Here is a 26,854-nt window from a genome sequence, read left to right as displayed (position 1 = left end):
TTCAGTATCTCAAAACTTTGCTAGGAAAACAAAACAACACAGAATATATTTTTCAAGTATCACCGTGTACAAGCAAAACCAGCAGAAACCTCATTTTTTATGCCTCTATCTACAAAGCAGATACAGCTTTTACTTTTAATCCCATAAACTAGGGTTGGGGAGGTGGAACGGAAGAGGATCTTAACAAAAGAAACTGCAGCTACCCAATGTATTCCTCTGAAGAGGAACAACCCAAGAATATGCCTGGAAATACCTACAGTAAAATGCTTTTCGTTACGTAAAATAGTACCTATTCCCAAGATACCCAATACCTGCATACAAATGAATGTGTACCACTTCCCTGAGGCAATAAAGTTATAACCCATTTCTCTAGAAAGAAGCAAAAAGCCAGAACACTACTGAATTTAAAAATATATGACTCTGTGCCTTGCCTTATGCTGAACCTTTTTCTTCTCAAAAAGCCTAAGGAAAAAGCAGTCTTTGAAACTATGAAGCTCTAGCAGGCGAAAAAGCTGTAGAACCAACAGCCCTCACAAAGAACACTATGTGCATCATCCTCATGCCTATACTAATAAAATTTTACAGAAAACACTTCCACTGGGCACAACGTAACAGAACTGCAGGTCTGTCCTACCAATTCAAAGTCTTCTGAATTAGAAACAAACACTTTTCCACACCTTAGACAATAGAAAAAAAGTAATAAAAAGCTATAACGAAGTTTACATGTAATAGCATAACAAGGATTATATTCTTAACATTATTAGTATTTATCTCTCCTGGTTCACACAACATATTTAAATAAGATTTTGTCAAAAATGAGGTGGAAAAAGATAATTAAACTTGGGTAAGGATATCTTTGCTATCAGGTAATAAAAGAAATACAATTATTTTAATGACAAAGCTGGACATACTGATTTTCATTATTTATCCAGCATTATTTCATGCATACAGCATGAATAACTATTGAACAAGTGGAATTGTTCCAAGATATGAACAGCAAGTCCAAAACAAGATACTTGTAACATCACTTCCCACTGCATAAGAAACCTTTTGAATTCAACAACAGAAACACATAATGGAGTTTTTAAAAATAAAAAAAAAAAAAAGCTGACAATAAAATACCCCAGCTCTGTGTGTATACTGGCATTTTGCACTCCAGGTAACAATCCCACTTCTGGGACAACATTCTGAATCCTGCCTTCTGACAAAACATGTTGTTAGATTAACAGACTGCCTACATTTTGGCTTTTGTTAACTGCTACATCGTAAACTTAGTAATTCTGTGATTATTCCTCCTTCCTCCCTCAAAATACATTGCAAGATTTAACACTCACCAAATAACTCAACAGTTCTTCTTGACTAGTGAATTCTTCAGGATTTGCTGTAAATTCTTGCTGTTTAATTAAAAAGTTCAGAGATCTATTATGTGCAGTAATTATAACTAAAATTAAACAGTAATTATTATTATGGTTATTCTAGATTCTTGCTCTCATCAAATTGCGTGTGCTTCTATGAATTTTGTACATGTGTTTTCGTGACAAAGAAGGAATTTGTTCTTGATAGTTTTGCTTAGTAACTTGCAGCTAATTTATTGTCAATAATATTAGTTTGAATAAGCAAAAGCAAACATGATTGCCAATCATATAGTAAAGTAATTATTTCCCCAACTATTTGTAAACTGAAGCAACCCATTAATGGAAAAACATTACCTCAACTTCCTCATTGTCTTCCTGCGATAGTTTAGTGGCCTCACACCTTAAGATAGAATGAATAAATAAAAAAACAGCATACAGTTGGTTGAGCTATCAAAAATGTGTAGCCAGTCAACAACTGATTATTAGTTTAAATTCCTGCCGCACTACTACAGTAGTTCTGACACACCCTGAAAGGTCACATATTACTTCCTTGCAGAAATCCTAGTGGTCCCAGATATCATTGTAAAAATTATTTAGAAGGTTTGGGGATTTTTTAGCATGATTAGCTAGCATATAAATTCTAAACCCCAGAACTACGAAAAAAGTTTGACATTGGTAGTAAAAGCTGTAAGCTTTTTGGTATGCACTGCTTACCAAAATTTCCACTTTTATTGGGTAACAGTAAACAAGCAAAAGGTGTTAGCCCTCCATGTCTGGGAGAGATAGTACTGATTAAAAGTTACGAAACATTTTAAGAGAATGTCATTATAGCAAAACCAAAGAACTAACTGTTGGAACAAAAATCTTATGTTTGGGTTGATGTGCGTACTTTCCTTACTCAATGCTTCCCTGTGGTTCCTGGTGTTGCACAAAGACGACTGGTGTTGGGAGATATCCCCCTCACACAAAGGCTGGTAGTTTTAACTAAACTCACAATACTGTTATTTCTAAAGATGTTTACAAACAGCAAGCACAGTTTCACCAGTTTAGAACTGCACACAATACTTCTTATTGTTCCTCCACAAAATCTTTCGTAAAGACGGGCTCCAATTTTTACAGCTATTTACTGATTGTCTTTTCCCTCTAAAATCAGTTCACATACCACCCTAATTATCTGAAATGAATCCATAACAGAGTGGGTTTTAAACCACGCTGGAACATTCTTTTTGAACTTGTAATACATGAGGATTATACCTTAACGATACACAGTCAAATATAAAAACTAGTTGCATCCAGAGCAAAATCTGAGGTCACTTTACATGCACAGCAATTTCTGCTGAGGAGTTTGCAGCTGAGCACAATTTCAGAGGACAAATATATCACTATTATTATACACTTTCCTCACAGCATACCCTTGCAAATCCAATGTAGACAGCTATCATCTACAACATTTTCCTTTGATTAAATTTAAAGGGTTTTGGGGGGATAGACTTTTTGCTTAGCTTACTTTTCTGAGTTGTAGCCTTTGCTGCCCTCTTCATCCGTGTTGCGTTTGCTGCTTTCAGTATCTTTATTAGGTTCAAACTTCTCATCTGGTTTTGCCTGTTCTTTCTGACGTTTTTCCTGCTCCTCTTGAACATTCCTTTCATCTAAAACAATAAAACCAGTATATTTAGTAATGGGTTTCCAATATTTTAGTTTTAAAGAATTCTTTTTTCTATAATTCTGTGTTTCTATGAAACACTGGGATAATCCTTTTCTCTGCCACAGGCCCCAAACCCATCTGCACATTGTGCAAATTCACATTCTATAGAAGAACATATTTATAGAAGCTATAAACAGGCACAGAGTAAATAATGGATGCATTAGTGAAAGTTAAAAAAAAAAATAAAAAATACACTCTCCTACCTAGAATAGGGTCTGGCATTTTTCCATCCTTAATTTTATAGCCTTTTTTTTCTTCATTACTAAGTGATGTATCCACATGCTGAACTTTAGCTTTCGAAGGGCTGTCATCTGCATCAGGATCTAAAAACATGCTTGTAATGTAGCACAATGGACATTACCTTGGTAGAGGAGTGGTCTAAAACCGCACTTCAGTTTCAACTAATTCTTTCTGTGCACTGTTAGTTACAAGAATATATTTAGAATAAATTTATAAGCATTATTACGGGGGAGCATATTAAATATGAACTAACCAGTAATAACCAAGTTTTAAATATTTGATACCCTGGTTATAATTGCATACATAAATTTCTTAAAAGATGTCAATATTAAAAATACATTGACATAATTTGCACATAAATATGCACATAATGTAAATACAAAATATTGCACATAACTAAGTGCAAAATTAGACACAGCAACCAAGAACTAAGTCAAGAAACAAAATTTGAATAGGATTCCACATTTCAAAACAGTTTGCTAGGTTCAAAATTTATATCCTTCCTCTTCAGAGTATGACACTGCTGATTTAGATCATTATAGAAGTAATCTTCCTATAACTTCTATTGAGCTATTTTAAGACCCTATTTATAAACTAATATACATTAAAATTAAGTACATTAGTTTTAATTCAAACCTTCATTTTTCATGCAGGTCTGAGAATGAGAGTCTTGTAGCAATTTTTAGCCATTTCCTAAAATAGCACACAATTGTACTGACTGTACATCTGGATGACACTGTACTACAATGAATTTTGAAAGGTTAAACTGAGTGGAGAAGTCTCACAGATAATGCCTTAAGAATTCTGTCTGGCTTTCTGAAGTGCAAATTAAATACACACACAGAGTTCCAACCTGTTTTTTTTTGCCCAGTTCACCAAAATACTTGTATTTGGCATTGCAGGGACTATGGCAGTTACTAGATAAAAAAAGCATTGGTAAAGGATCCTGAGAATGGGATGGAAAGAGAGAGACAGAACAAAGCCATATAAAACAGATGTCTTCAGTTACGTTGCCTGTGGAAGAACTTCTTCACCAAATTTTCAATTTAAGTTGTACAAAATGCAGCTTAGAATATAAGCACAATTACTGACCAAATCTTTCAACTTACCATTAAATCAAGCTGATTTAGATCAAAGGGAATTTACCCAAATTAGAAACGTACAATTTACATCCCACTGAGGACACTTACATTCTTGCCATCTCCTCCTCATTACTGGAGCATCTGTAACAATCTAAAAATAAAACCCATTTATGTTAGTTATTTTATGGATAAAATTATTCCATATGTATTTCATCAGAGTTAGATGTTTATATTTTTAAGGATATATGACCAGTAGTTTAAACACGTGTCAATCCCTGAATGGATATTCAACAAGTCAGTTGCTACTATTAAGTTGTTGTTAGAGCTAATAAAAAAAAACCCAACAAAACCTCAAATAGCTGGTTTCAGAAAATATATCAGTGAAATTAAATCAGATAATGCATAATCTCTTTAAAAGCTCCTTAAATCAAGGATGGATTTGCTATGGATGCAGCGAAACTTCCTAGAAAAACAAAACCAGTCTACAAAAAGATATAGAAATAATGAATTCCATCTACATGAAGATAAATCTCAAGTAAAATATACAGTCTTGAGTCAAGAAGAAATTTGATTTTAAGCAGGTCAAAAGAAAAAGTTGTTGCCAATACTCAGGTTTGGTTTTCTTTTTAAGCAGGGGTTAAAAATTAAGAATGTACAGACCAAATCTGATGATCTGAAATATCTTCCTTCAAGAGCATTCATTCTAGAAGACAGTCTTGATCAACATTCCCATACCTTTTTTTTAATCAAAAGAGAGTAGGACCAGTATAGGCTCTTATCCTTCAGCCTCACTGTGACAGTAAATGGGTTTTCTTTCAGATAAGCAGGACATAGTGAGCTTCAACACAGTAACATTGTGAACTCTGCGTTGAAACAAGACATAGCCAACGCACATTAAGTAGCAAGAGAACTTGCCAAGAAACATTGCTTAACAAGCAGGATGTTGTCAGACATTGAAATTGACAGAGAAAACAAATTTGATGTATACCATATGGAACACTAAGCCCCTGAATAAGGTTATGAATCAGAGTGGTAAGGCACACCTCAATAACAAACTTTGCCATCCTGTCCAGATAAAAGGCGGTAAACATTTCTAAATACTTTCGTGAGGTAAACATCAACAGAAAAAATTATGAAGACGTATTCAAAAGAACATGCTTCTATGTGTGCAGCTTTTCCCAGGAATTTAAGCTCATGGTGCTCCTGTGATCCCATGCCATTGCTGATAACCTCACGTCCTTCTGCAAATTCTCACACTTCCCTCTGGACTAAAAGAATTTTCACCTGTTTTTTCTGAGAATTGCCATAGGCTGTTAACAAAGCAGAAGCTAATTCAGAAAAGTCACAAAGGTGGTTTCCTAGCAACACTGAAACAAGTTATTTTATACACGCACACAGAGCTGTGTGTAAAATATTAATATGCATATTTTATGTTATTTTTGCACTCTAGAGTCATATTTCTATAGACACAGGTAGCATAAATATTATTTCAAACAAGAGAAATACTTATGATGAGAGTGAACAATGGGAAATTGTACCCAAAATAATCCTGGAAGAATTAAGACAATTAAAAGCACTTGTAATAAAGATTTAAAAAGCAAGATTTTCCTACCATCCAAAGCAGCTATGCCCACCATAACAGAAATTACTTTCTTTGTGTTTCATAAAACTGGAATTCTTAACTCTGGAACTCTTAAAGAAAGGTACCTTTATTTGTTTTCTTCCTTCTTTCTTCTCAATTGTTAATGCAAGTTGCTTAACTTTTCTGTTCAGTTCAGAGCCTTTACCCTTAACTTCACCAGATTCTGCTATCTCAGGATAATGTTGTTTCTAGAAAATAAAGAAATGCAAATCCTGAAGTCACACTTTATCCTACACAATTCTTTCCAGATCTAGCACAGCTACTGATGATGAGAGATAAATCAACTTTTACATATACATAGCAGAACTTATTAAAGTGATTATGCATAGAATCACAGAATGATTTAGTGGACTGAAGCCAAATATTCTGCTCAAAGCAGGGTTGACACTAAATGCTGAACTGGTTGCACAGGGCTTTGTCCACGTGGGTCTTAAAAACCTTTGAATACAGTGATTCCTCATCTCTCTGGGCAATCTGCTCCAATGTTTGGCTGCCCTCAAAGTGAAAAAGTACTTTATGTCAAGTAAGAAACTCGGACTTACGTTCCTGCCAAGAACCTGATTCTGCCTTCATAGTAACTTCCCCTGAGGTACTACAGGGCTACAGTTAGTCTCCCTGAGATGTTTTCTTCTCAAGGCTGAACAAGCCAAATTACCTTAGCCTTTCTCCACAGTGCAAGAGCTTCAGCCCCCTGACTATCTTGGCAGCTCTCCACTGGACTCACCTAATTTTATCAACAGCTTTCTAGTCTGCCATAGCACAAAACTAGACACAATATTCTAGATATGGCCTAACTAAGAACAGGGAAATAATAAATTCCTTTGACCTACTGGCTATACCCTTGTTAGCATAGCTCAGGTTGCTGTTAGCTTTCCTCGATGTCAAGGTACTCGTCTTTAGCTTGTTATCAGCCAGGACCTCCAGCTCCTTTCCAGAAGAGCAAATTCCAGCCATTTAGTGTCCTGTCTTTCCCACTGCCTCAGGTTAATCCATGCCAAGTGCATGACTTAAAAGTTACCTTTGTTGAGTTATTCTGTTTTATAGTACTTAAAAATATAGCAGAGATGCAGTTAACAAGCATGAGATTCAGAATTGCAGGAAGCAGTTCAAAGAAAAAAACAAAAGAAATACAAGAGCTGAGAACATAAAAATTCAGCATATACATCTGAATGACCAGAAGCACCATGTTTACAAAGGACATCATTGCAGACCCATTGCAGTAGATCTGATAACATTAGCTCTAAAACCACCTCAAAAATGTTATACGAACCCAACATTTTCAACATTCTATGACTAAGATTTGTGGGATATAATACCAACTTTGAGCAGATATTCTGTGGAAGTATCAAAACACTTTTCAGAATATTGCTTTCTCTGTTTCGTTAAAGACCATTCAAAAAAAATATATTCAAGTAAATACTTAAAGACTGGACAACCTTGTTTCTCTAAACATATTAAAAAAAAAAAAAAAGTATTTCTACATTTGTGGGTCAAAAGGAACCTTACAAGCTCCACAAATTTCCATAAAACAGATCTGACATGGCTTGTCCAGCCACAAAACTGGGAATAAAATTTTATTTTTTCCTGATTCCAAGTCACAGCCTCCATCCAATACACATTGTGTTCATTTACAGTTATGTTCCTTTTAATCTAAAGCATTTGAAAGATGGAACTATTTCTTCATTGATACAGTTGCTTAAGATAATGCAAAATTTAGTCGAAAACCTAAACGGTCTCCAGAGATTCCTTCCAACCCTAATGATCCTGTGATTCTGTGTAATATTAAGAGCAGATTTCATTATTAACATTACTGATCAACCAAAAGAGAATAAACTAAAACCTCAATGTCAGCAATGGACAGGCATACACCTGCTAGAATCATAGAACAGTTAGGGCTGGAAAGGACCTTTAAGATCACCTAGTTCCAACCCCCTGCCATGGGCAGGGACACCTCACACTAAACCATGTCACCCAAGGCCTCATCCAACCTGGCCTTGAACACCGCCAAGGATGGAGCATTCACAACCTCCCGGGGCAACCCATTCCAGTGCCTCACCACCCTCACAGTAAAGAATTTCTTCCTTAGATCCAATCTAAACTTCCCCTGTTTAAGTTTAACCCGTTGTCCTGTCACTACAGCCCCTAATGTAGAGTCCATCCCCAGCATCCTTGTAGGCCCCCTTCAGATACTGGAAGGCTGCTCTGAGGTCTCCACGCAGCCTTCCTTTTCCAGGCTGAACAGCCCCAACTTCCTCAGCCTGTCTTCATACGGGAGGTGCAATGAGAAGAATTTTAAATCCATTTATCACAGTTGCACAGTGGCAATATGAACACACACATTTTCACAAAAGCTTACGTAACACCTTCATTATAATTATTTTTTTAATCATAAGATGACTAACAAATTCTATACTTAAATCACTACATTGAAAATAAACAAAAAACAAACAAACAAGGCCCACAGCACCATTACTCTAGAAACTTACCAGGTACGCCAGTCTATGTTTGGAACCACAAACATGCATGAACATGTTACTCAGTCCTGTTTTACAGTGGCACAGTTGACATTCATAGAGAAAAGGGGAATTTTCTTTTGATCGGTATTCAATGATATAATTAAGTCCTGTATTAACAGAAAAGAAAAAAAGTTAGGAAATGTTATGTTTGTTGAAACAGCCAATCAGTGCTAGTTACAAAGGAGACACTAAAGGAAATGTTTACTAGTGTGTGCCAAACACAGGAATCAAGATTTTCTAGGATGATCAGTTATTTTATCTTTTGGGTGTCTACACTTCCTCAACCCCAAAGGTACCAAACTGAATTGCTTTAGGATATCCTATGTTTACCACTTTAGTACCTGACAATTAAAAAAAACCCATCTAAATGAATACTAACAATAACTCTTTTGTAACTATTTAGAATGTATTTTAATATATACCCCTGCAGTTATTTTTCCTGTCCACTCCATTCTCCCTTCCCTCCATAGGATGGGCAGTTAAATTGCAAAGAACAGTAACAATCATTTAAGTCAAAGTTCATTTCTGTCATATCACCTTAGATTGTTTCTAGAGAATATTCTTAACATGTGGTATCTGCCCTAATCAGAAATATTCCAGGCTAAATCCAATGATTCTGTCACTAAGATCAGTCATTTTCATACCATACTATTGGGTACTCAGTGTAAACATGGCAAGACTTTATTACACATTACCTAATTCTACATTTCAAAAAAGTAATTAACACTCTTTCAAGGTAAACATCACACAAACAAACATTTACAGTATTAAAAGCCCTCACCAAGTGCAGGTTCTGAATCTTTACATGTATTAAGCTGTTCTTGCAAGGTCTGTCCATGATACCTCTCTGGCTCCGTTTCCACTGTAAATTAAAATTAATTTTATGTAATCCCACATCATCACCTATAAATCAGTTTTCATGGTCTAAAGTCACATCACAAAACCCCTCCAAAATGAAATACACTCCTGAGTGGAACCTTTGGCCTACAGAGAAATTCACATTCAAGTGAACCCCTGCTCACAAATGGCCCCACATCACAAATTAAGCCAGTTACTGAGAAACATTATCCCCGCCCCAATCCTATTTTCACTCTTCTTTATAGCACTTTGTTTGCAAATATTCTTTTAAGAATTATCACAAAATACTGCTGCAGATAAAAAATACAATGAACATAAATGAATTCCCAGTGACTTACTGTCCTGGGTCCTGTCCTTAAACCATGACACCCACTAAGGTCTAGATATCACTTGTAACATTGTACCTCAAAACATTTTATTTCTTCCAATTTCTTTTTTCTTACCATAATCAGGAAGTTTTACAGGTATTTTCACTTGCTCCCCTGAGCCATTAACTAAATAAAAAAAAACAGAAGTGGAAATTAAATGATAAGTACAGAAACCAATTTGGTATGAAGGATTTCTTTTTTAAAGCAAACTGTGAGCTTTTGTTGACATGAGAAAAATAAGCTATGTTTATTTTTGAATGTGCTATGAGATGTTCAAAAAACAGACAAAAGACATTTACACCAAACAGTTAGCAAAGGTATTTAAGTCAGACAATTTGACAAAGCAGGCAGAGAAGAAGACCAATCAAGACACTAGTTAGCACACAACACAGATTCCAACACACATCACAGAATTATATTATTAAACAGTGGCTTAAATTGAAAGTAATTCTGGCTGCAATATAGTTTACATAGAAGACAACCTGCAACAAGGAGAAAACCTGACTCATTCACTACTGTGCAAATATCTTTTATTCTATAATGACCAAAGCTTAATTTCGTAAATTTCAGGGCTACTTTAATCCAGTACATTGCAGCAATTTAGTTTACATCCAATGAACTCGAGGTACTTAAACTGCTGGCCCATGCACTGCCCGCCAGGGGACTTGACTCAGCCCAGAACCCTGCTGCCTTTTGAAAAAAGTCAGCAGTTATCCCGTTTCCACTCAAATACCTTTTTCTATCCACACACGGCATGTGATACAGCTGGGGATGGAGAACCTTGAGGTATTTTGAATCTTAAAGGTCTCTAGGGTCTTGAATTCTTTAAGGTTTCTCAAAACTTTAATAAAGGTGATTTCTAGTACTGTAATTTTGCATACCTCTTACTCATATCATTGATAGATTTCTGTAGGATTAGGTAGTTATGTCATTAAAGAACACTAGACAGGTCTTAAAGAACAAGTCTCCAGAAAGCCTTTTTCTTGTTTGTTTCATAAACTCCTACATTGGGGCGGGGAGAAAGGCACATGTATAGAACAGAGCAGAAAGTAAAAAAATCTTGTACTTACTAATGCCATGAGCTTTCAGTGCTTCTTCAACCTAATTTATCAAGTTATCAGCCAACAAAGAAGACAGACACTTAAGAGTCAAACCCTAACAATGCAAACATTTTATCATTTATAAAATAAATGAGATTAGCACCGGCACCACAGATCAGTTCAGGTGATTAGATAATTACATGAAACTTGAAAGAAACATGCAACTTTTTTCCTAGATTGTCTACAATTTCAGTAATTTCATTCTACATTTATTAACTGCCACATATTCTCATGTATTGTGTTCACTAATCCAGAATGAGACGCAAAGTTGTAACATTTTCTAATGTACAAAACTAAGTTCTAGTTTATTGCAGTAAACAATAAAGTAACCAAACTAAGTATGTGAAATTGCATGCTTTAACACTACATTAAAGGTTAGATTCCAAACACATATTCTATTGTTAAATAAATCTGTAAAATCTGACAAAAAGTGTACTCAAAACCAGATCTTACCGCCTTGTGTTTGAATCCAAGGAAGTGAGTCTGCAAGTTTAATGCAGAAGCACACCAGATTTTGCAAATCTAGAATAAAAATAAGTATTTCTAGTACTGCACAAAAGCAACATAAAAATTACCTCTAATGTCAAACCAAAACAAATCTGCTATCGACATGTGGGTACAGGTAAATTCCAAAAAGTACCATTCCTCCAAAGACAAACTAAAGCAGCTTCTAGAACTTTTCTCTACGAGGCTCCAAGACAGTGGAATGAAAAGGAACCTCCACATCACACAAAAATCTCAAGAGTCTTCAGAACCCTGCAGCTATCTTATAGCATATTTTTGTGTTGATAAGTAAAAATAGATCCAAGATCTTCCTCACACACTATCAACCAAATCTGAACCAGAGGCACAGCATAATTGTAACACACAAATACACTGGCCTGCGATGAGCCAGCTCTCTTGGCGCCTGCCTCGCTCACCCGCATGTGAAGTTTTCTAATCACAGCTGGTTTATGCCTGGCCTGGTTCAGAACAGGAGCAGATTAGGTTGAAATTCATGTGAATGAACAAATGGAGTCCAAATTATTTTCTCCTCCCCTAAAATCACCCCAAGAGGCTCAAAAACAACAGCGATAAACCCAAGAACATAAATTAGGATATTAATTTTTCTCTGACCAGGAGCTGCAGTTTAATCTTCTACTTTAAAATAATACCTTTATTTAGAAACATAATAGTAACATTTCTATTTAGTAAGTTGGTTCCTAGCACACATCCAAGTAAAACATGACGAAAAAAGCAAAATGTGATCAAGTCTAGTGCTATTTATCAATTTTGCTCAAGGAAAATAATAATAATAAAAAAAAATAATTCACACTTAGTTTAGTCTAACTTTGTTCTACCAAAATTACTTTGTATTAGTTACACTTTTCAGTGAGGAATACTTACATTGCAGTAAAAGGGGTTTACTTGCTTCTTTATCTCAGCATTAGAGTCCATATTTGATCTTTAGATAATGAGGCAACCCTAGGAAAATAGAAAAAAAAATTGCAAATTATTGTTTTAACTTCAGAAAACCATTCATATTCTTGCTCCACCTATTTAAGGGTCATGTCTATTCCAATTTTAATTTGTGCCTCGCTTGCAGTTACATTCAATGTTTAAATCTCCAGGCTAACGATCATATTTTTAACTTAGAGGAAAAATACAACACGGAAGCAACAATTCTTCTCCCAGAGTTTTCCTCAGGGAAGACAAAGCCAGCAGAAGATTACACAAGCCCCGAAACAAAACTATTCGGAACTATTTCAAGCTTCCCCCTTCTTTGCTGGGACTGAAAGGCGCAAAGCATGGGCTGGAACTGATGACACACAGCCAGGCACGCAAAGCCCAAAGTATGCCTTTGGAACGGGAACACGATGGGGGTTGTGAAAAAAGAACGCTCCCACCCTGGAGTGGGGCAGGGTCGGGGGGGAAGAAGGGCGAAGCTACACCCACACCCCACCCCGCGAATGCAAGCGCTGAAGAAGCGCCTCGGCCCCTGTCCCGCCCTTGGAGCTGGCCCAGCACGCCGCAGGCAGCGGCCTTACTGACCCCGCCAGCTCTGCTGGGGAGCGGATGAGCACCTGCTCGGGCAAGGAACCGGGGAGAAGACAGGGTCCGCCGCTGCCCCCGGCTCACCCCAGCCCAGCAGCGGGCGGCAGCCGGATGGAGCCGGCACCCAGCGGCCACCGCTGCTCCCCCCCACGCCACCACCGCACCGGCCCCTTACCGCCAGCTCGCGGCTCCTCCTCAGGCACTCGTGGAGGGGAGGAGGCTGAAGGGCAGCCCGCACGCCCACCCGCCGCCAAGGCCCTCAGCCACCACCGCCGTCGGCAGCGGGGCTCGGGGCGCACCGGGCGGGCAGGAACTGCGTCACGCACGGCGCGGAAGGGACGCGAGAGCCCAGGACCGGGGGACGGGACGGTAGCGAGAACCGGGAGCTCGGAGAGAAGGAGGGGAGAGAGGAGCGACCGCTCAGCGCGGCATCCGCGACCCGCCTCCACCAGCCCCATGTGCCACTGGGGGCGCTGGCGCTCACGCTTCGGCGGGCACTGTCGGAGGTAAAGCCCGAGCTGGCGTATTCTGTCTCTGCACGGGGACGGGCGCGGTCAGGGATCCCCACCCGCTCCGCACTAGGGGGGTGTGAGGTGCCGCGTTAGCGACGTGCGGCCCGGGAGCTCCGCCCGCGGGCCGCGTCAGGTGCAGGCGGCGCTGCCCCGTCCCTTCCTGGCGGCTGCCGGGTGATCGCACATCGCTCCGTGGAACACATACCCCACACCAGGCACACACCCCGCCGGCCGGCGCCGCTGCACCTGGGGGCTCAGGGTCTCCCGGGGTCGTTGCTCCCCGCGGCACAGAGGGAGAAGCCGGTGCCGCACCGCCTGTGCTCTGGAGAGGCGGAAATCCATCGCGGGGTTTGCGGGGAGCTGAAGGAGTGCCAGCGACCTGCCGGCGAGGAGGTGAGGCAGGCAGGCCCGGCCGCCGGGGGCGGGGGAGAAGAGGAGGGGAGGGAAGCTGAACCGAGCCGATCCGAGCCGGCGGTAGCAGCTCTCGGCGGTGCTTTGTTCGGAGCAGGGAGAAGGCGGGTGCTGCAGGGCGGGGTTGTCCCCGCTCCGCGGTCGCCGGGAATCAGCGCGGCCACTGGCCGTTCGCCTGCCGCGGCAGATGTCCCTGAGCCCGCGCCGCAGCCTGCATGCCCGCCCTGGGAAGAGCGGCCGCCTTTGTGGAGCCAGGACCTGCTCTGCTTTCTCGTTCAGAAGGAGCTAGCGAGGAAATAGAACCCAGCTCGAGTTAATGTGGGAGAAGTTCGGGTGCAGGAGAGTCTGGTAGGATTCCTGTTTATGCCTATTTTTGATCAATTTCAGACAATCGTTGCAGATAACAACCTGCGTCCAATCCCTTTCTCTGCACAAACTGCTTTGGATGCCCTCCATAGGTAGCGGGATGACCCGCTTAAAATATAGCTATGTGCGTGTATGTATAATATAATATTATACGTACCTTGAAAAAATACATTTGCCTCTGTATGTCCGTGAAATTTGCCAGGAGAAATTAAAGCGAAGTACTGTGATTTTTTTACTAATAGATTATTTTGTTCATTTGCTGGATGATGCATGATAACTATTATTTTACATCAAAACGAAGGGAAAAACATCCAAAGAGGTTTTTTTTTGGGGGGGTGGGGGTGTGTTATCTGATTATATGTAACACGATTGCCATATAGATCCCATTCATACTTGTAATATGCACCTAATTACCTAGTGATCTCAAGTCTTGAGGTAGACAGGGTCAGGCCTGGAATGCTCTGATGGAAGCTCTGTGAGGAAAACCTAACATTTGAGGAAGAAGGACACTGTTTACTGCTGGTTCTAGCATTCAAACGAAATATAAACCTGTTGTTGTGACTGGTTTGGGTCACTGCATTTCCTTGTCTTTTTTCTACCCTCAACCACTGGATGTAAAGGGCAGAATTATGATTTTTAGGGCTGTTAACTACGGACTATGCTTAAAGCTTCATCTGTAGTTTAAGTTAGATAAATAAATCTTCTTTCTTTCTTTTTTTTTTTTTTTTTTTCCCCAATCCTTAACTAGTTCTTGTACTAATCCTTTTGGCACTGGTAAATTAATTCCACTTTCACACCATAAGTCACCACAGTTTGCTAGCAAACTATTTTCTTTGGGTTCAGTTAGTGTGACCTTCACGTTTAGGTTAAGTCTTCCATCATAACTTTCTCTTTGCATTTCTTATGCCTAAAAAATACTTCAGGGACTGAAAATGCTCACACATGCCCATCTGAAGTGATTTGTTTTTTTCCCCCTACATAGGCTTCTTTGCAACTGGTTCGAGTTTAGGTGAATGTTTAGGTGTGTGCAAGCAAAATAATACATATATATACGCAGCTATGAGCATCTGCTCTGCTTCACTTGTGTAATTTTTTTTCCAAGATATTTTTCCAGCAGACCACAGCACATCCCTTATAGCCTTTAAAAGAAGAACACCACACAACATTTCAAAGTAAAAATGAGGAGTTGAGAGATACTGTTGTTATTTTAAAGCAATAAGGATTTGTGTGAGAGAGCAAGTACTTTGGACAGTGATTTGTTATAGGGCAAGTTATGAATTGAGCTATTCCAGGAGAAGATATTTGGGATAAAGTACTTTCTTACTGTGCATATCTTAGAGCTTGGGCACCTGTAAGAGTGGGAGAAGCCTTCCATTCTTTATTTCTTAGAATTTACTATGCAACTGTTCTCATGTGCCTACACATTCCCAAATCAGTCCTGTTTCCTGTGTAATTGATACACACTAAACTTTCATTTCAGCACAGCTTCCTACATACTCAATTATATCCTGGGCATATGTCATGGAAGGATCTTTTAGCCTTAAAATGGAAATTGTTTGGGCTTAGAATCATAGAATGGTTTGGGTTGGAAAGGACTTTAAGATAAATCATAGAATAGTTAGGGTTGGAAAGGACCTTGAGGTCATCTAGTTCCAAACCCCCTGCCATGGGCAGGGACACCTCACACTGAACCATGTCACCCAAGGGTCTGTCCAACCTGGCCTTGAACACTGCCAGAGATGGAGCATTCACAACATCCTTGGGCAGCCTGTTGAAGTGCCTCACCACCCTAACAGTAAAGAACTTCTTTCAGTTAAAACCCATTTCCCCCTTGTCCTGTTGCTACAGTCTCTAATGAATAGTCCCTCCCCAGCATCCTTATAGGCCCCTTTCAGATACTGGAAGGCTGCTATCAGGTCTCCACGCAGCCTTCTCTTCTCCAGGCTGAACAGCCCCAACTTTCTCAGCCTGTCTCCATACGGGAGGTGCTCCAGTCCCCTGATCATCCTCGTGGCTCTCCTCTGGACTTGTTCCAACAGTTCCGTGTCCTTTTTATGCTGAGGACACCAGAACTGCACACAATACTCCAAATGAGGTCTCACGAGGGCAGAGTAGAGGGGCAGGATCACCTCCTTCGACCTGCTGGTCATGTTCCTTTTGATGCAGCCTGGGAAGCAGTTGGCTTTCTAGGCTGTGAGCGCACACTGAAGCCGGCTCATGTTCATTTTCTCATTGACCAACACCCCCAAGTCCTTCTCTGCAGGGCTGCTCTGAATCTCTTCTCTGCCCAACCTGTAGCTGTGCCTGGGATTGCTCCGACCCAGGTGTAGGACCTTGCACTTGGCATGGTTAAACTTCATCAGGTTGGCATCAGCCCACCTCACAAGCGTGTTGAGGTCCATCTGGATGGCATCCCTTCCCTCCGGCGTATCAACCAAACCACACAGCTTGGTGTCATCGGCAAACTTGCTGAGGGCGCACTCAATCCCACTGTCCATGTCACTGACAAAGATGTTGAACAAGACCGGTCCCAACACCGATCCCTGAGGGACACCGCTTGTTACTGGTCTCTAGCCGGACATCGAGCCATTGACCACAACTCTTTGCGTGCGGCCATCCAGCCAGTTCTTTGTCCACCAAGTGGTCCATCCATCAAATTGATGTCTCTCCAATTTAGAGACAAGGATGTCATGTGAGACAGTGTCGAACGCTTTGCACAAGTCCAGGTAGATGACGTCAACTGCTCTGCCCCTGTCCATCAGTTCCGTAGCCCCGTCATAGAAGGCCACCAAATTGGTCAGGCGGGATTTCCCCTTAGTGAAGCCATGCTGGCTGTCACCAAGCACCTCCTTGTTTTTCATGTGCCTTAGCGTGCCTTCCAGGAGAATCTGCTCCAAGACCCCGCCCTCCACAGAGGTGAGGCTGGTCTGTGTCTACCTGACTGCCACGCCTTGCCTTTACCCGCCCCATTCTCCGTGCCACTCACTCTCCCTGGGCAGTGTTTTCCCCACTCAGGGTGGTACTGTCCTTCCTGGCACCTCCCCCTGTGAGTCCCTGCTGGCCTCAGCGGAGCTGCCGGCACGTGGGCAAGGCCCATGGAGGGCTTGAGGCTCCCTCGGTGGCTCTCGTCGCTCAGAAGTGAGGCTCCTGGAAGCAGTGTTTCCCCTCACTCCGGGGTTGAAGTCTCCTCTTTGGAGCTGCTCACCTTGGCAAATGACCGAGGTGAATAGCTTTATGAGAGCCCTTTCTCATATTCTGCATAGGAGAAGGTGATTGATATGTATGAAGACAAAGAGGTGAATATAAATACATGGTGTTTTGCTGCAACTTCTCAGTATTGTAAGTTCGCTGGCATCTCAGAGTGCTTTCTGTGCACCAATTGAGAATGGGCTTAATGTATTGAAGCAAGCAGGCTAAGCATGTAAGAGCTTGAAAAGCATTTTCAAGAACTCTTTTCTTCTCTGTAGTAAGTGCATTAAACTGCTTTCACTTGTTCTTGAGTTCTTTTATGCATCCTAGATCAGAGTCATGACTTTGGAAAAGGCACATGTACAGTGTTGTATGTGTAGGAAAAAAATCGTTAGGAATGTGGGGGAAGGAAAGACTGATATATTGTATCCTTCTCAGAGTAGGATCTGCATTTCCTTTCTTAAATGTACAGTATTTAAGCTTATGAATGAGGATATCAGATGATACCTGTCAGGGTCCAATTGGAGAAAACTGCAGTGCCAGATCCTGTTTCAGTTCATGATCCCAAGAGTGAAATTAAGACTCAAACAAGGTCAGGTACTGTAATTGTTGAGTTGGTTTATTGCGAAAAGACAATTATTATAAAAAAGGGAAATTGTTGTAATAAAGGGGATAGCGATAGGACAGATTGGAAAAAGGATGGAAACAAAACAAGAATTTGGGGTGCAGAGAGAGAGAGAGAGAGTCACCACTGTGGATTCCAGTGTTCCAGGAGACCGTCGTCGTAGGTGATGGGAGTTCTCCAGGGTTTGTAGTCGCTGTTGGAGCAGAGTGTTCCCAAAGAGTCTTTAGGAGTCTCTGGAGGTGGGTGTCCTCATGGAGGTGTCCTTCCGGAGTCATCCTCATGGCAATGGCTCCTCTTTGTAGTTACCTTTTGCCCCTTTTATAATGAATTGGAGGGAGTACCTCTCTTCTTCATGTCATATATTACATGTTCCTGGTGGACCAGTTTCCCTGATCTTGCAGCCAGCTCTTCAACTGCATGTTGTGTGGGATAATGGACAATTCTTCACACCAATCCAGGAGGTAATGGACAAGAGTCTTAGCTCTTTCCCACTCATCCCTCAAGCAATGGATGATGGAGTCCCATTTCAGCTCCTCACACCCTTCTGCCATGTAATGGACATTGGAGTCTTATCTCAACTCCTCCCACCCATCTCTGAGACAATAGATTGGTGGAATTCCATCTTAGCTTCTCATACCAGTCTTTGAGACAATGGAAAGTGGAGTCTGATTTCAGATCAGTCTCTCACTATACCACAGTAAAAATAATAGCAATAATTGATAGTGTGGTATGAAAGTGATACTTAAGGGTTTGGTGTGTCTCCATCCATGAAAGATGAGCTTTTCTCCTAGTACATAGGTTGTAAATATATATGAAGTCATATTTGGAAATGCTTTAAACATTTACTGGTATCACTTGATCTCTGCCAGTCTGCTTAACTAAATATTTAGCACCTCAAATCCAGAATTCCCAGTATGATTGTTGATTCGGAGAAAACTCCAGGAACAAACTCACCAACAAGGTTTCAAGTTGACAAGCAGGTATTTTTTATTGTGGTGCTTGGAGACACAAGGGGATAGCTCCTCCTGACGTGTATCACTGCATTGCTACACAGGCCGTCCTTATATAGTCAATGGGCATACATACATATTCATGAGGCTACACATGAATTACATCGTTTTCCAGAAAGTTTCCCGCATGTGCACAAAAATGTGGTGGTGATCTTTGAGGGTCGATTACTTCTCCCAACAATCTTCATAACTTATGGCAGTCTTTGAAGCACCAGCTTAATTAACATTACAGACATAGCAATCATCTTGTCCTTCTACTTACCAGTTAGTTTAACTGCTCCCATCCTGGACATCTGCTAGTCTGGGATACTCCCCAGTAGATGTTTACACCAGTTTAATGGGTTCATTAACACCACAAACATAGCAATTATCCCATCCTTCTGCTTATCAGTTAGTTTAACTGTGCCCATCCTGGACATCTGCTAGTCCCAGATACTCCCCATCCCCAGGTCCTGTTTTTCTGTTCTGCTTTTCTTACACTTTTTGTACAAAGGTCCTAAGGACCTAAAACTATGTCCACTACCTTCAAGCACCGCAGTTATTTTCCATTACAAAGCCATCAAACTTAAGGTTAGTTAGAACTGATTACATTTTATGCTTTTGTGTCTGCTTGTCTCGTTTACCTTTTTGAACTTAGTCTCCAAAGTTCTTGAAGATGTGTCTTTCTTCTAATTAAAGGCATTTTTCTGCGCACAAACTTAATGATTTTTGGTCTTAGATTCTCACCCCTTTTCAAAGCTCTTAAATAAGCTCATCAATAAGATTTATGTGCATCAGCAGAAGGCAGAATCAACCATTTCTGATTGCATGGAGTCTCTGATCCTGTTTTTTCAGGGTCATAAGCTGTTGAACCTTATGACTTGCTGGTGGGACTGCTTTTCATCCTGTTCGTCAGTGAAACCTCTTAAGACAGGTTGAACCATCAGTATTTAGTCCAAAAAAAAATTCGTTTCAGCAGCTGTCCAAAGCAGCTCAATGGTTTGGAATGGTACAATAAGTACATTTACCATACCATGGTGAAATAGATTAGTAAATAGAGTCTATTTCATTATAGGTCTCTCCTATTTTGTGTGTTTTGAGAGCTGTTTCTTTGAACAAAGTTACTGGTTTTCATCATCTCTTGTTAGGATGTCCATTTTCTGACTTTTTGCCTAGCTTTAAAATTTATTTTTCTATTTAAGGAATTTCTGAAGCAGATGTTCTCTTCTGTTAGACCTAGACATTATAATGATTGATATGTGCGACTTTCAAGTTTTTTACATACACTTACTTTGTTCTGTGATATTATAGGTGTTTAAGAATTACTGTCACCAATATGTGGGGTGACTTAAGTTTTCACAGAGGATAATAAATAACTTGGTGTAGTGTGATGGAGGAAATGCTTCATCAGAGAGCTGTCTTCCTTCCACAGGAACCCAGCTCTTTTCCTTCTTCCAGCTTATTCTTTCTTGTAAAAAAATAAGCAAGCTGCTCTATGAACAGTGCAGATAATAAACTCTGGTTTTCTATGAATCTTTCCCTTTGCCCCTATATCCTGTCTGCTAATCTCAGCTCTCCCATATCCTCATGACACCTGCATTTGGTAAGAGACAGCAGAACTGTGACTAGCTAGGAACTGCACAGGTGCTGCTGTCTGGTCAGTACATGACTGTTGATTAGCCAGTTGAGCAGTGACAGAAAGTACAAACTTAGTGTTTGCTACTTTTTCAGTAGGGGTACAACTTAGCTACTGCTACTGACTTAACATAATTAATGTAAACTCGGACTATTAGTTATTTCTATTCACTTTGTTACAATTTTGCTACTCTGGACTTTGTCCTACTGCCTCCTCTATTCTTTGACTCCTTTGTTTTGCTGGGGTTTGTCACATGTTATGGGCTACTTGAGAAAGCTCCTGTTCTTATATGTCAGAGTTGGGTTCTCATTTTGATGTTAGCTTGTCTGTTAGCTTTCTTTGTAAATATAAGTAGTTACTTTCACAGAAACAAGTGAAAATAACTGTAAGTATCAAGATGTTTGGAAGAAAGAAATTACAAGGATGGTATGAAGAGAGTGATAGTGCAGTGGAGTTAAGTAAAAAATAATATTGGAAAGAGGAAATTTCATAGTGATATTTATTGCTTCTTCAAGTAATGTTGTGAGGGAAGTAGTGGAAACAATGGGCAAAATACATTTTGGGGAAATTCTTTTTGGGAGAGTCCTAGACTGTGGGGATTATGGCCCAATTACCACGTATGTTTCATCTCTGAGTGTTACGATTAAAACCAGAAGAAATATGACCTGAGACAGCTTTGCTTCCCCATTTTCTACATAATTATCCAGAAGTTTCTGTACAAAATGTGAAAGTAATTGGGGATAAACAGTTATAGTAGGAGGGAATGGCAAAAGAATTGTGAGAAGATAGAAGAAAAGCTACATTTTACAGCACAGTCATGTGTTAATAATTCAAGGAAACACTGCTTTTTTCTTTTTTTTTTCTTTTTTTTTTCCCCCAAAGAATTCCCAGATATCAGCTACCCTTTTCTTACTAACTGAATAAGTCTGGGACTTACGCAGTCGTTAACATGGTGCAGGTAATATGGAAGTGGCTGTATTGAGTGAGGCCTGAACTCTTGTTAGCCTGGTTGTTCATTCCTGAGAGGGACCAGCAGTGCAAGCGTAAGGAAGAGTGCCACACTGAGTCAGCAGTGAAGGGTGAAGGACCTGTACCTTCAGAGTGGTTAGTTTCTGTAATTAATTCATGTCTTCTTGCAGCCGGTCAAGATCCTGCTGCCTACTGCATGTCAGCCACGGAGGGCTGAGCACAAGGGAGAACCAAACCAACAGAAGTCTTTAAAAATGGAACTTCCTACCATCGTTTCTCATACAACTTTCAAATACTGTAGAGCAAGGGGGGAAGTTATGTGCAGTCAGCAAGGGAAGAAGAGGGTCCTTTATGTACTAAAGGAAACACACACATGCTGAAGGTGGCTTCAGACTTAAACGTGAAGCTACAAAGTGATGAATTTCAGAACTTTTTCTGCAGTTCAGGGCTTTGAGAACTCTGAGTGTAACAAAGTGCAGTGAACAGGATCACAAGTTATTAAAAACAAGTTACTAATTAAATTGAATACTGTGTATTTGGTATCAAGATAAATTGTAACAAAGAAGAAGCTTCTCATTATGGTATACTCTGTAACTGTGTAGCTTCTAAAATGGTAAATAGCTTATAATTACAAAATGTCTTACCTAAATGTTTCATTATGTTCTCTAGAACTACTCACAAACTATTCTAGAAAATGAGGTGTATTAGGAGGAGAAGCTATGTTTAGGTGTTATTTGCTGAAACACAGTTTCCTGATACTGTAACCAGTCTAATTTGTTTGCTTTTTGCTTTCAACCTTGTTTTCATAGGATTTTTGGCTTCTTGGAGAAACAATAGAAAATGCAAAACGAAATAATAAAGCCGGCTAAATACTTCTCAGAAGTGGAGAAGAGTGTGCTGCTTGCATTAGTTGAAAAATACAAATACGTGCTTGAGTGTAAAAAAAGTGATGCAAGAACTATTGCTCTGAAGCAACGTACCTGGCAAGCACTAGCTCATGAATATAATTCGCAGCCCAGTGTGTCACTGCGAGACTTCAAACAGTTAAAGAAATGCTGGGAAAATATCAAGGCACGGACAAAAAAGATAATGGCACATGAAAGGCGGGAGAAGGTAAAAAGAAGTGTTAGTCCACTTATAAGTTCTCACATCATAGGGAAAGAGAAGATTGCCAGCATAATGCCTGAGCAAATGTACTTTTTGCAGAGCCCACCAGAAGATTCTGAATATCAGCCTGATGCTTCTAGTCAAGGTATAAATGTTACTGTAATGTTGCAAGTAGCATTGTTTTCTATGTTATTTTGCCATGGATTTGCTTTCAGCAGTCTAAATCTCTCCACTTAGCTGCAACTGCTGGTTATAGAAAAGTAATTTCAGAGCTATGATATTACAAGACTATGTATTTTCCTCGGCCCCCAGAAGTTAAACAGAGGTCTTACTTAATTCTTTTTTATCAGTTTTTGACATATAGAATCATAGAATCAACTAGGTTGGAAATTACCTTTAAGATCATCAAGTCCAACCATTCCCCCAGTGCTGCCAAGGCCACCACTAAACCATGTCACTGTGGGCCTCATCTACACAGTTTCTGAACACAGCCTGTTCCAATGCCTGAACACCCTTTTCAGTAAAGAAATTTTTCCTAATATCCAATCTAAACCTCCCCCGACACAGCTTGAGGCCGTTACCTCTTATTCTATCACTTGCTATTTGGGAGAAGAGACTCACCCCCACCTTACTACAGTCTCCTTTCAGGTAGTTGTAGAGGGCGATAGTCCTTTCTGAGCCTTCTCCAGACTAAACAACCCCAGTTCCCTCAGCCACTCCTCATCAGACTTGCACTGAGTCTCCCTTCGACGGGGAAGCAACAAAGGATCAACCGACTCCGGCATTTCCTTGCACCAGGTGAAGCGAGAAGCCCGCCCGCTCCAGGAGGCGTGATGGGGGCTCGCTTCGCTCCGCAGGCAGACAGGACTGCGGCACTTGCGGGGCGGCCAGGGTGAGCTGCGCCACGGCGGGGACGCTGCTGTCCGTCTGCTGGGTATAGTGGGTGAGGTGTGGTGCCGAGCTGCTCCGCGTTTAGAGCAGGCATGCCGGCAGCGCCGCGGCCCCCCTCCTGCCCAGCCCCACCAACAGCACACCAGCCGCCCCGCACAGCCTCACCTGCATCGAGGGCGGGTGAATCATGCACATTGAGCTCCCTAGAGGTCTTCCTTCCTTTGTTTTCCAGGATTTTCAGAATATGTAGAGCCTTATTTCACACTGCAGTCCACATTGGAGAATGGCCTTTCTAAAAAAGGTCAGCACTGCATTCTTCTTTGCTCGGCAAGCACACAGAGAAGGAATAATCCAAAACCAGAAAGGGAGGGTGGCTACAGTGGTTTCTCACAAACTTTATTATGTCAGGATCACACATAAAAGACTGTCTTTGCTCAAAAGACAACAGTAACTACATTGGTAGATAACTTTTTTACAACATCCCTTTCATAGTTGTATTTACTATAAGTAGCCATCAGGATTTGTAAAGGAATGTATTTTGAGACCTTTATTGGCAATGGTAACTTTTTTATTCCATGAGTTGTTTGTTTTATTTCAGAAGAATTGGTAGAACTTTCACAAAGTTAGAAAAGTGTAATTTTTTCCTAAAAATATTCACCACTGTGTTTGCAACATGTCCAGTAGTGATAAGGAAGGAAGAAGTAGTATTCTTCCTCATATTCCCTCAGCCTCTTGCTACTCATGTTGATACAGTTCTTTACCTGACACTCGTGTATTTCATAAAAGATCTGAGTCACTTACAGATTTAGCTTAAACAGCTGCCTTAAGCTTCAGCTCCAGGCTCAGCCACCTAAATTTAGGTGTTCACCTATAAATGTCTATGTTCACTTTAGTATTCTGAGCTCCTGTTACAGGCGTGGATGGAAGTCTGTCAACAGAGCCCAGGGTGGTTCAGTTCAGACCACTTTGCCCTTAATATTCTGTAACAGAACTGCATTATGTAGTGGCTGCTGTACTATGGCACAGAAGCACTAAGTTTAGATGCATACACCAATAACTATGCTATCACAAGTTTGTGTTTCTTGAGGGGGGAGGGAATACTAAAATGCTTTTTCCTCTTCTGTTTTGCAGAGTCATTTGTTGTCTCAAATAGAGAACTTTGTGATGAAGACAAAGAGCTGGTACATTTCCCAGTATGTGAAGGTACCTCCCAGTCTGAGCCTTCGTGTTCTGATGTCAGAATAGCAGCAGATAAGAACTACAGAAGTAAAGCATCTCAGGAAAGTGCTCTGAAAAAGATGCATGAGGAAGAACATCATCAGCAAATGTCAATTTTGCAACTACAGTTAATCCAAATGAATGAAGTTCATGTGGCAAAAATACAGCAAATAGAGAGAGAGTGTGAGATGGCTGAAGAAGAACACAGGATAAAAATGGAAGTGCTAAATAAAAAGAAAATGTATTGGGAGAGAAAACTGCAGACCATCACAAAAGAATGGCCTGTATCATCTTTTAACAGACCCTTTCCTAATTCACCTTAGAACATAAAGAGGCAGAGAGTCAATCTGATTGAGCACATTAATGAGTAACGCACACTGGAAAGAGGGTTTTTTAATGTGAATGTACAGTAAGTGACAGGATAGCTGCCTGGCTGATAGTGAGCACACTTTGACTCTTAATGTTTAGAGAAACAGTGGTAGAGTCCACCAAGGGGAAAACTAAATTGTTCATTTGTAGGTAGTTCTGATTTGTTTAACTGTCAGACATGCACAGTGTTCTAAAATGTCAACGGATTTTCCCCTCTCAGAATACCGTAACATACTTTTGAAATTTAAGGTACTCTAGGTATGCTTACATTGGGTGTTCCTGAGAAAATGTAACAGCTTTAAACATGAGCTTATAGTGTTTATTTTGATTTCTATCTCTTCCTGTCTACCATTTCCCAAATGAAGACAAAGGTTGGAGTTGCTCTCTGCTACTGAGACAAAAGATGATTGACAGATATTGGCCGGATTGTTATGCTGGGGCTTAGGAAAAAAACCCACCAAACTAGTTAATACAGTTCATAACTTATTCTTCCTAGAAAATGTAAAAATGAAGTAAGTAGCAAAAGGACCACAGTAGTAACTGAGCCCTTTGCTTATGAAGAACAGTAATATTTTCCATCTGGCTCCCTGATTGAGAGAATGGTTGTAGACTGGCCCTCCAGTTGATTGAGCCTTGACCCATAAGAAGTTGGAAAGAAGGTGACTTCTTCCTCAAAAGCCATTGTGCTTGTCCTTTCTTTTCTGAGCCCATCCTGTATTCAAGTAGAATACCAAACTAGGGGAGTCTTATGCTGCTGCCAGTGCTGTGTGCTTTCCACCTGAAGTCATTCTGAGGTCAAGAGCTTTTTAACAATTCATAAAGCTTTTCAAATGTAGTGAACCAGACAGTCCATTGACAAAGTCTCCCTCTGTCTCCCTTTGCAGTACTTGAAGGCATAGCAGCTTCCTTGAGTATTCCAGCCTCTCCTTAGCTAGAAAAAAAGACTAAGACTCTCTCTCTTTTCCTTCACATGGAGTGGGAAGCAGTTCAAGGGAATCATTCCTGTCTTGGAGCACCATTCTGTTTTGTTCTGTGTGTTACAGTGCTGTGTTTCTTGCCTTTGCTGTCAGTGAGGGATGACAGACATAGACTCATAGAATAGTTTGGGTTGGAAAGGACCTTAAGATCATGTAGTTCCAACCCCCTGCCATTGACAGTGACACCACACAGTAAACTGTGTCACCCAAGACTCCATCCAGCCTGGCCTTGAACATCGCCAGGGATGGAGCGTTCACAACTTCCTTGGGCAACCCATTCCAATAACTCACCACCCTCTCAGTAAAGAATTTCTTCCCTATATTTAGCCTGTATTTCCCCTGTTTAAGTTTAAACCCATTCCCCTTGTCCTGTCACTACAGTCTCTAACGAATAGTCCCTCCCCAGCATCCTTGTAGGCCCCCTTCAGATACTGGAAGGCTGCTATGAGGTCTCCACACAGCCTTCTTTTCTCCAGGCTGACCAGCCCTAACTGTCTCAGCCTGTCTTCACATGGGAGGTGCTCCAGCCCCCTGATCATCCTCATGGCCCTCCTCTGGACTTGCTCTAACAGTTCCGTGTCCTTCTTATGTTGGAGGCACCAGAACTGCACACAATACTCCAAGTGAGGTCTCATGAGAGCAGAGTAGAGGGGCAGGATCACCTCCCTCGACCTGCTCATCATGCATGTTTTGAT

At 40.7% G+C, this 26,854-nt stretch overlaps 1 protein-coding gene across 1 annotated transcript; it reads left to right on the top strand.

Annotated features, from left to right (window-relative positions):
• Positions 1 to 22,437: 22,437 nt before the first annotated feature.
• On the top strand, positions 22,438 to 25,136 carry MSANTD3 (Myb/SANT DNA binding domain containing 3; the record flags this gene model as incomplete). Its single annotated transcript, XM_080610698.1, has 2 exons — positions 22,438 to 22,849; positions 24,727 to 25,136. The coding sequence occupies 2 exons, from the start codon at positions 22,438 to 22,440 to the stop codon at positions 25,134 to 25,136; spliced, it is 822 nt and encodes a 273-aa protein (XP_080466824.1).
• Between the last annotated feature and the right edge of the window lie 1,718 nt (positions 25,137 to 26,854).

This window comes from Psittacula echo (assembly GCF_963264785.1).
Source record: "Psittacula echo genome assembly, chromosome: 2".
Lineage (NCBI taxonomy): Eukaryota > Metazoa > Chordata > Aves > Psittaciformes > Psittacidae > Psittacula > Psittacula echo.
Note: the sequence above shows the minus strand (reverse complement) of the source record. Positions and strands in the feature narration are given on the sequence as shown.